The 11682-nt window shown below is 33.4% G+C and overlaps 1 protein-coding gene across 1 annotated transcript in view; it reads right to left on the bottom strand.

Annotated features, from left to right (window-relative positions):
• Positions 1-10964, bottom strand: part of LOC106472735 (ubiquitin carboxyl-terminal hydrolase 15-like) — a gene marked incomplete at its 3' end in the record, with an annotated part of 28151 nt that extends 17187 nt beyond the window's left edge. Inside the window, exon 1 of the mRNA XM_013933393.1 lies at positions 10018-10964. Within this exon, the coding sequence (XP_013788847.1) occupies positions 10018-10964 (947 nt within the window). The remainder of the gene's footprint in view (positions 1-10017) is intronic.
• Between the last annotated feature and the right edge of the window lie 718 nt (positions 10965-11682).

Below are 11682 nucleotides of genomic sequence, written 5' to 3'. Positions count from 1 at the left end.
GTGATAAATTATTTAAGTGATTTACGACCAGCTGTCCAAATGAAAAATATGTCGTCCATGTAACGTTTCCATGTACGAGGTTTTACAGGGTTTAGTCCCAGCACATTTCAATTTTGAAAATGCCCAAGTTAAAGCGCTTCTTCAGCTTAGCAGGCTAACAAAGTTAAAACCAGGAAGACAGTCCGAAGAGAAAACCCCGAAATATATATATATATATATAAGCGAAATTGTATGTTTGTCTGTCCGCTAACTTCTCCCAAACTATTTGACCAATCTCCACCAAATTTGGCATAGTGACTCCTACGGTCCCCAGAAGTAACAATACACGGTCAAAATTCCCACCAGGTTTTCCACCAAAAAAGGTACACATTTGATTTTTCCAAACAACTTGCACCGTGAAACCTATTTCTGTATTTTTTCTATAATGTTGTGACATCATCCCCTTTTCCATAAACGGTGGGAAACTCTACTGTAAAAGAAAACTTCAAAGCTCATGAAATTTTATTGTAAGAGAACCACCTTTCTAAGTTAATTTTGATAAGAATCAAATATGTCTCTTTTTAAATATGAGGCTGAATGTGTAGCTCACTCTACTGTTGTGTTTCAGATTTATGTTTAAAATATAATCATGATTAAGGAGCACATCCATAGAGCTTCCACCCCTAAAGTGTAGGTGTATAATGTACCAAAAAAGACTCTTCGTATAACACAACAATTCACTGGTAAATATGCATTGAAAAACAAAGAAGACTCAATACCTTATTGTGCAGTGTTTATCAGAAAGTATAAATCTCAAATGATCCTTACATTTTAAGGTTTGAGTTTAATTTATCATTGCAATAAGGAACTATTTTGTGTATAAACACAGAATGAGTGAGACGAACCGCTAAAGCTTTATCTACATGTATCAATGCTCTGGTAGATGGAAGATTGGTAGATGGAACTTCGCCCACATCTTGGTGTAAGTTAGCATTAGCTAAAGAGCGTAGAAGTATCGGTGAGTGTTCAGCGTGTTTTAAATTTCAAGATATTCCGTTGACAATCGCCAAGTTTAAATTATTTAACTGTCGAAAACTACTTGGTTTTAAAAATTAAAGAGACCCTGGCCAGTAAAAACTTTCATTACAAATATAATGCAGTGGAATACTGCTGTGCTATTTTTTAAAATTTAATTGTAATGAACATGGTACATTTAAAAAGTACTCTTTGTTTTAAACAGGGATAGCTAATGAACTGATGCTTCGTTGGTTAAACTGGTCATTTCTCTAACAGGAAACTGTGCATGGAGCTGATAAAAAAAGAACTGATTACTTCTCTAGCAGGAAACTGATATAAAGAACTGATCACTTCCCTTGGTATAACATTCAATGTAAATGACTTTAAACTCTCGTTTGATTAGTAACCCTTTGGGATAAAAGTAACATGTATGCTTAACCTTTAAAATGTCAAGAAAATCCACGTCAAAATATCTTCAAAAAATATTTCCGAAGCAGCAAGAAAAGCAGATGGGAGGATAAACGAATCTCGGGAGGAAAGAGACGTAAGGCTTAAAACTAAAACGGTTAGAAAAGCTGAAATACGTGCACAAGAATATGATGAAGTAAGAAATGAAAGACTGGAAGGAATAAGGGAATAGCAGCTGTAACAAGAAACTGGAGGGGAAAGAGAGAGAGAAGGGAAGGATTACATCTGGCAGCTCATCACTAGGGTTCTCAGTATGTTATATCAAGAAGCTTTAATTTAGATAATGTAATTTTTGTTTTGAGAATCAAAGGTTTAGATAAAAAATTAAATATTATGAAAATTGAATTTTTTTTAAATATCTATTTCAAGTAATGAGGATACCTCTGAAGGGAACGGGTAATTCAGCTAATATACTTAACGATTATTTACTGTATACAAGTTTCACTTTACTCGTCACTGTAATGTTCTGTGGTTTGTTTGTCCCTAATTTAGCAGTGTAAGACTAGAGGGAAAGCAGCTAGTCACCACCGCCAACTCTTGGGCTACTCTTAGTGGGAGTGACCGTAACATTATAACGCCCCCACGACTGAAAGGGCGAGGATGTTTGGTGTGACGGGGATTCGAACCCGCGACCCACAGGTTGCGAGTCGAGCGCCCTAACCACCCAGCCATTTAACACACATAGGACGAGCAATAAAATACACGGTTACTAGCATCTATGTGTACGTTTATGTAAATATATAGTGATGTGGATTTAAAGACAGCGAGAGATCAAATTGTCTTGTATTTATGGCAAATAGTGGTCCATTTCAAAGTTATATATATATATTTTTTTTATCTATTCCTGTAAACTCTCAGTGGAGCATATGGCCGCAACAACACCTCCCAACGGAAGTTGTTGTTGCAGTTACTTGTAGCAGGTTGGTTTTTACGGGATGGAGTTGCTACCCCCGCGCCCAACCCTCCTCCTTTCTCATCCTGGACTTGGGACCAGGCAAAGGCGGAGGTTGGCATGTTTGATGTGACGGGGATTCGAACCCGCGACCCTCAGATTACGAGTCGAGCGCCCTAACCACCTGGCCATGCCGGGCCTAAAGTTATATTATTATCTTTTAAAAATTCTTTTATAGTACACTAAATGTAGTGGTTATTAAATAAATCATTTTTTTAAATAAAATAAAAAAACACACACAAATGGTTACAACCGTACAGAAAAACGGTAAAAATAAACCGTAACAAACCTGTTGATAAAATTTGGGAAAAGGTTTAAATGAGTGGTGCAAGAAACTTTATTACAAATGTACAAAGTTTCCACAGGCTTGTGTCATCGTAATGTATCGTCTCCAAAGTTTATTTTATAAAAAGTGGGTTCCGCGTCATCAACTGTAGACCTTTTAGTTTTGTTACCTAGTTTACGTTTAAAAAAAAAAATCTCAAGGTTTATATTATAAACTCGCTTATTTTGCTATAAGCTCAGATGGTACATTTTTCACCTATTCCCGACACATATACACGTTGTTAATTTCACTGAAAATTATCTTTCACAACGTTGTATCTTTATTTATTATTGTCATTTATCCGCTAGATATTTCTTATTTTAAAATCTGTGCAAGAACTCAGCTAACAGATGTTTCCGCACATAAAAGCTATCTTCAAGTTTTGTACATCAAAAAAAACGTTGAAAGTAAAAAAATAAAATAAGAAGTTGCCTCCAGAGTTTTCTTTCATACATCAAAGTTTTAAAAGAAACGAAAACCTGCATATTTTACTTCATGCCAAAAACCAGTCATGCGAGTACGTTCGCCTAAACTATATAATTATGCAGACTGCCGAAAGCGACTGTCATCGACCAAGTAACAGAAATATCGCTACTTAACCGTTAAACAACAGAACATGAGATTTCGAAGCTTGCGAACCGGGTTCGAATCCTTGCGATATCACAAAATGTTCTCCACGCTTTACGTTGCGAATGCGTTATAAGAGTGATAATCCATCCCTTAACGTGGATGATGGACGTTAGGGTGCTGCTAACCGACTGCCTTCCATTTTGGTCAACAGTTCAAAATTAGGAACGGCGGGAGACTAACCTTAGTAATTTTGACATAAATACAGAATAAAAAAAAACACGTTTACAAAAAAGCCAGTCACGTCTAATCAAAACCATTTAACAACATGGTCAACCGTATGTAAATAAAACACGTTAATAACAAAGGCAAGCACACATATATATATATATAAACAAAACCTGTTAAAGATAAAGCCAGCCACTGCTAAACCGAGACAACCAAGTCCAGATATTAAGCTTTATACAAAACCCGTTTAATAATAAAGCCAAACGCATCAAAACAAAATCCACTGATAAGAAAGACGATCGTGTTTAAATAAAGCCAGAACGGATTTAAAATAATTTCTAAACCCGTTAATTACAAAAACAGCCACATCCAAACAATAAAGACAACCGTGTTTATACAAACCCCGTTAACAATAAAACTAAACGCATCTATACAAAACCCGTTAATAACAAAAACAGCCACATCCAAACAATAAAGACAAACCCCGTTAACAATAAAATTAAACGCATCTAAACAGTTAATAATAAAAACAGCCACATCCAAACAGTAAAGACAACCGTGATTAGACAAACCCTGTTAACAATAAAACTAAACGCATCTATACAAAACCCGTTAATAATAAAAACAGCCACATCCAAACAACAAAGATAAACGCGGTTAAACAAACCCGTTAACAATAAAGACAACCACGTTTAAATAAATCCCGTTAACAATAAAGACAACCACGTTTAACTAAACCCTGTTAACAATAAAGACAACAACGTTTAAACAAACCTCGTTAACAATAAAGATAACGTTTAAATAAACCCCGTTAACAATAAAGATAACCGCGGTTAAACAAACCTCTGTTAACAATAAAGATTACCACGGTTACACAAAGTTCGTTAACAAAAAAAGTGAACCATATCTCAACAAAACTAGTTAATAATAAAGCTAACTACGTTTAAACAAGACATGTTTAACAATAAAGTGACACACATTTTAACCAAAGCCGTTAAATATAAAGCCAGCTACATGTCAATAACACTGGTCTCAGATAATAATTTATCCCTTGTAATATCAATCATATTTAACAGTAATATTTCACGTAATTAACAGTAATATCAAATATATATTAATCAAATAGGGACGAAAAAAACACCGTTAACAACAAAATTTTCCAAAAGGTAAATCATGAAATCTACTCGCTTCAATTTTCTCAAGTCTCGTGATTGTTTAACTTTATAAGTAGAAAATATGTAAAAACTGCTCGTACGTCACGCTCTCTTTCGATACAAGAAACAGCTACACGTCATTTCTTTTATATCTTCCAAACCCTGGCGAGGGACTATTGATCAGTCGGAAAGCTAGGACTAAATAAACCTTTATAACTTCAAATTAATGACAACTATCATAAAGTTTGGCCTTGGTAACAAACAAGAACTAAATTTGAACATATTGATTTGTACTATGAACAGAATACACGTCATTTAATTATATTTCAAGTTCATTCTTAAGCTGACTTGAGACGGTAAGAAACTGATAACTGAATATGCAGATTGTACTACAGGGCACTTCATCGATTACAAATATCACAAGTAATAGTTTTATCTCGTGCACAGCTGTAAGCGTGCTAGGTCGCACGTGTCGTTCTCATTTTGAACAATTCTTATTACTACTGGATTTCTACAGATTTTATTTGTTTACGTTAACGATTTGAAAATCAATATAATGACATCACACTTTGTTAATCACAAACAAAAATTATCTCTGGTCAACTAGTGAAACGCAATTATTAACTATGCTTCTAATGTACTCGTCTCAGGGATACAATGACCTCCCACTTTCAACGAGGAAGGTTGTCAACATGGAGTCCTGGATACAGTATGTCCACAGAGATAACCATGAGGATATATCCATCAACGTAGTACAAAGTTAGCTATGCCTAATAAATAACTGGTGTTCAAATAAATAAATAATATTTGGTTATTACTTCTTACCCTAATTTGTAAATGACTCGTATAAAATTACACTTTACCAGCTTACTCTAATTCACATCATAACAGTTCTTGTTAACGTAATTTAATAATTTGGAATAGCATCGAAATCACTATGTCCATCATATCCCAGTCAAGCTAACAAGCCACAGTATGGTATGAAAGTCCCTGTGCAACATTCTGGTGTAACGCTAAATGTATAGATTTAAAGCTAATCTAATTTGCCAAAGCTAACCAAACCTTCTGAAATACTACTGGGTTTATGGCCGAAAATGTGGTTAACAATGTGTGCCCAACTGTTGAGACAATGTAACATTATTTTTGTTAGTAGGGATGTGAAAGTGGTATACATGGACTCATTTTTATTTTAAATTTTGTTTTCAATTTACATAGATAGCTTACTTTATGCAAAAATTTGTTAATAATTCAACATATTTCTCTTAATTTAAATCAAATTCAACAACCCCTAAGAAGCATATAATAATAATAATTTGAAATATGCTAAAAATTATAATAAAGAAACATCAAAACATTAGTTGAAGCTTACGTAACAATGTCACAACTTTGAAGCTTTGCTAAGCATGACCACTCCTGCTTGTAACTCATGACCTAGAATCTAGATCATTTTGAACCCTGATAACCTATCACTGTCCACTTCAATAATCTACACATTTATAAACACATGACAGGCAATATATTTTTCAATACCTGTACACAATCAAGGTTATTCGGGTGTTTAAAAGACAACAATCGGTTCACAATGACAACTGAAAACAAAACTGTCTAATTATCCTGTAGTAAGAACATAACCTATGTCACGTTATAAACACATTAATCTTGTGTTAATACATGTTACTAAACACAGTTTAACTCACATTTGCAACAGTTAAGTTGCTTTCATTAATGCCAGCTGTAAAGTAAAAAAATTCATGATATTAAACTATTATTACTAGATGTACTTCTGCAAGGTCCCTGAAAGTGTTCTGTTTCAAGAGTAAATAAAGCACAAATTAGGAATGACAAAAATGTTTACTTCTTGTTTTTGAAGTTCATATGTCATGATATATTGTAGCCTAAAGAGAGTATAATTCCTCTCATGCACATGTGTTGTAGCCTACAGAGTTCATAATTCCTCTCATGCACATGTTTTACTGACATCACAACAGTACAAATTACAACATGAAGTATCCCTTATGTGACATCATTTTAGTGTTTAATGACTGACAGACAACACATTACTGTGTAGTGGTGCAAGTGATTAAAACAGGTGACCCCTTCGAGGCAGCCTATGACTCCCTTTCAGGAAGATTATTTCCATAATTTCAATGATAAGCTTCAGCCGTTAAGTTTTAAATCAAACATCCAGGAAAGACAGAATAAAATAAACAAGGAAACTGTTACTCAAACCATGTCACTTTAAAAGACTGACCACGTGTTGAAGCAAGATAATTGATTGTGTATTTATTTTACCTAGTAAATAATGATCACCAGGGGTGTAATCAGCAGCATTGTCCTCCACATCTTTAACAATAGCCTGTCATTCACCTACAGTCAACTCTACACAGAACACTAGTACAAAACTAATAATTACTCAGAGTGTAAAGATATCTTAAGTTTCAAATCATCGTAGCTTTTAATATTCTCACAGAAATTTAATGTAACAATGTTAGTAACTATGAATCAATATTGATGTATCTAGGCAACCAAATTGATAAATTTTTAGTGATTAATGGCTCACTGGAATGACAAACCTCTGGAGAATCAACCAAAATCACTGATCTGAAGTGTATGGGAGTTAAACCTCAAGCCTTTCAGTGTTCCCCAGTATCTTCTTTGACAGGGAAAAAAATCAGGAACTTTGTGATAAGACAAAGAGTGATGTAAAACACTTTATTATGCAACAGAAAGACACTCATAGTGTTTTTCAAGAAATTAGAAATATTGTTTCTTGATGACTCTACAATCTTCAGTGTTTTTCACTATAAACATTAATAACAATGTGCAGATTCTGTCAGTAAAAAAAGTTAGCAGAGTAAGAAAATTAATAACTAATTGTTCGAAATAACAGTAATATGAAAAATAACAAGGCTATCTGGCAACTCCTAACCTCAATGCACTTCTGAACTTCCTTAAATCTAGTTAAGTCTGTTTATCTACCATTATCAAAATTACATGCCCCCCCCCCTCAAGTACTAAAAAACAAAAGTTTTTTCTCAATTGCAGAGATCAAAGTGTCTGTCCTCTCCAGCAGATCCTGAACCTTAGCATCTAAACACTCAAACTCCTGATGTAGTGCTCTGTTGCTCCCAATATAGAGCTAGCAGATTTTTTGTATTTATAGACATATTGAACATCAGACAGAAGAGGTAATTATCCTTCTACACAACAAATCACTCGCCTCACTGTTAACGGTTTTCTTATCTAAGAAAGGATATCTACTAAAAAAGGGTTCAACAGAAGGCTATTAGGATGATTCTTGGAATGGAAAATTATCTTATTTGGGGGTTATGTTGAGAGCTCTTATATTCTTTTGAGAAAAGCAATGTAAGGGGTGATCTCATTGAAGCTTCTAAAGTTAAGTGAGGGATCAATAAAGCAATGGTTCCTTATTTCTTTGTGTTGAATTCTGATGACAATAGAATGAGAGGACACAAGTTGAAGATTTTTGAAAAGACAGGCTAGGCTCCAGTTAAAACAGATTGATCAGCTTATGGAATGCATTGTCACAAACACTTTAGAAGAGCTTATGACATTAACCGATGATGTCCTAAAAAATAAAGGGTGGGTTTAGTTTTTACATTTCTTATTTCTTGGGGGGTGGATGTGCAAGAAAATCCTTGAAGGAACAAATGGACCCTTGTTTTCCATACATTAAATCTACCTCTAGTTGTTAAATATACATATAAGGTATGTATATATCTAGTCATTAAACATACATATAATATATATATACATATCCAGTCATTAACTATACATATAATATATATACATATCTAGTCATTAAACATACATATAATATATATAAATATCTAGTTGTTAAACATACATATAATATATATATCTAGTCATTAAACATACATATAATATATATACATATCTAGTCATTAAACATACATATAATATATATACATATCTAGTCATTAAACATACATATAATATATATAAATATCTAGTCGTTAAATATACATATAATATATATATCTAGTCATTAAACATACATATAATATATATACATATCTAGTCATTAAACATACATATAATATATATAAATATCTAGTCGTTAAATATACATATAAGGTATATACATATATATATATCTGATCATTAACTATATATATATATATAAAGGTATATACATATCTAGTCATATTAACTATACATATAAGGTATATATATATATATATTCTCAACCACAAAACTATTATATTCTTTCTCTTCCTTCTGTTTATCAACATCCATGACTAACAGGCATGGTTACATTGACTAACAGGCATGGTTACACAAGTTAAAATATATCAAACTCACACCACTAATTTTTCGCAAGCTTTATGCACAGCAAATACAACATTTTATCAAACAAATCAGCACTAAAGAGCCATTGTGCAAGTATTTTTTTCCTATTGGATAAGATTGAGGGAGTCGTCTGTGATAAAAACAACAACCTCTATTACCATGTCTTGAACTGCTGCTGGTAGAAAAACAATTGACCTCTCTCGATTAAGAACTTGGGAACAAACTGAAAACAAATCCCTGTTACATGTTCTGCCCAGAAGACATACTAAGCAAGTAATCAAAAGTAATATAGTGTCTCAAACAGCTCTTTAGAAAAACCAGGAAAGAAGGAATTTTATAGAAGACAAGCACAAAATTAAATAAAGACTTGCAGAAACTAAGATTAAAACAGATGCTGTTAAATCTCATTTGGATGCAAAAAAAACATAATTGTTTCCCCCATGACATGACTTCCCAGTAACCTAGATCACAGCCCCAAAATGAAAATAAAATCACATTAACTCTTTTTGTCCTAACTTTCGTAAAGAGATCATCTTTTTTCCATCACTCCTACCAAGTCAATAAGTGTAAAAAATATACGTGGAAAAAAAGAAATACTGTAGGGGAAAAAAGGGTGTGGTCAAAAGACTGTTCTACTAATCAAGGTTATAAACCAATCCCCTAAATACCCAATCACTCACATAGCACAAATTTGATAAAACATGTCTCATCTATATACTTGTTCAACAAATTCTGGACAATGATAACCAATCAAGTTTTCTTAACCATAATCCAGTTAAATATTTCTTTGTTACGATCACTCTAATGGTGCCATCTCTCCTACAAAAGCCTTCCTGTTAATGTGTTTTGTCTATCAGTAGAATATCCAATGGTTCAAAGTACACAAATTCAAAACTGAATCAGAGGTATTTAAGAAATACAGTGTTTCCTAAAACATTGCACAGAAACATTCTGTTAGCCATAACTTACCAATAATTTACACATGTACTCACCTTTGGCTTCTTATATTTTTTTTGGTTGCAGTGTTGAGATCTTCATGGACTTTGTCCAAGAGCCACAATAGAAACTCTTGAGCATCATGCTGGTTACTTCCTTCATACTGAGCTCCATACTTCGCAACATAGGTTTTGAATTCATTGGATATTTCTGGAAGGTACTGAAAAGTCCAAATTGACTTCAATAACACAACTAGTTGCTCTGTAACTTCACCTTTTGTTCCATATTTCTTTGCATGGATTTTATTCCTTCGTAACAAGTCTACCCTGTAATGGTTCATCACAAAGTATTCTGCAAACATATCAGTATTATTTAAACACTGAATTATTGCATTCATAAAGCATGTATTTCCATGGTTATGAATTCCACAAACTGCTGGAGTCTTTCCTTTTAAAGATGGTTCAGAAACTTCTGACAGTGAAACAGCTGTGGTCCCTGAATCACACACTAAATGTTGAGATCTAATCTCATTGTTTGACGTAGAAGGGTGTTTTGGCTTATTGGTTCCACTAGTTTCAATTTCAGAATTGCATGCATGAGTATTACCAGTGGTTACTGACACATTTAAGGGAATTGCCAACTGAGATAAATGACGCCTAAACAATCTTTTGAAAAATCCGTGTGATTGTTTACCAACAACCTTTTTTGCTTCTTCTTTCTTACTCTTAGTCTTCGTAGTTTTTAAAGATTCGGGTTCTGTTTTACTTTTAGTAAGAGACTGTGATACTTCTTCTTTGTCTTTTTTTTTCTTTCCTCGTTTCCGACCACTCATCAATCTTGGTAGGGTGAAAAAACCAGAAGGTAACGTATGTATTTTCGCACTGTCGGTTAATAAATCACTAGCGTCTATATTTATATCTGTGGCAATTCCTTCTTCGACATCAGCTAAATCACCTTCTGACGCTGACTTTGAACACTTCGATGTTCTCGCGCTTTCTGTCATTATTTTTGGTATCACTTAGAAAGAACAACGTACATATCAAAACTCAACTCATTCATCTAGATTCACCGGCATACATAATACAAACACCGACTTAAACACACAACTAAAACTACCAACCCAAGCCATCATTTACTCTGTACACCACTCACGTTAACTCATTCACAGTTCTCTAGAGGGCGCGCTTACATATATTGTAGGGACCGTATAATTTATTATATTTACCGTTTGATTCTGTAACAAAGCTGAAATAATACCTAAACATAAGTACTCCACAACATATTTAGCATGATTTATTATATCGCAGAAATATTAGTTTAAAAGCCTTATTCCTAGCACTGCCATGATAAATAGCGTTCGATTTCACTGTAAGCCTAGATTTGTGAAATGTATACCATATTTTTTACGAAATGAATAGTTCTGCAGTCGACCATCAGTTACGTTTACTGATTACTTTTAAATTAACTTTATAGTTCAGAAAACTCTTTATAAGTATTACATATAAGACCTTCATGTGTAAAAGACTCATTTACACCAATTATTGCTCACGCATACAAGAATACAATGACTAAGAAAACAAAAATTTGCGATTCACTGATAATAAAACTAAATTGCCATGAGAATTTTCAGTTCTCTGAAATGGTATTAGAATTTTAAAAAACAAACTTCAACATCAAGAAAATGACACAGTTTACGGTCGATTATGTTTTAAATAATAAAC

The sequence above is a fragment of the Limulus polyphemus genome, unplaced genomic scaffold, assembly GCF_000517525.1.
Source record: "Limulus polyphemus unplaced genomic scaffold, Limulus_polyphemus-2.1.2 Scaffold5566, whole genome shotgun sequence".
Classification (NCBI taxonomy): domain Eukaryota; kingdom Metazoa; phylum Arthropoda; class Merostomata; order Xiphosura; family Limulidae; genus Limulus; species Limulus polyphemus.
This window is presented reverse-complemented; position numbering and strand designations above follow the sequence as displayed.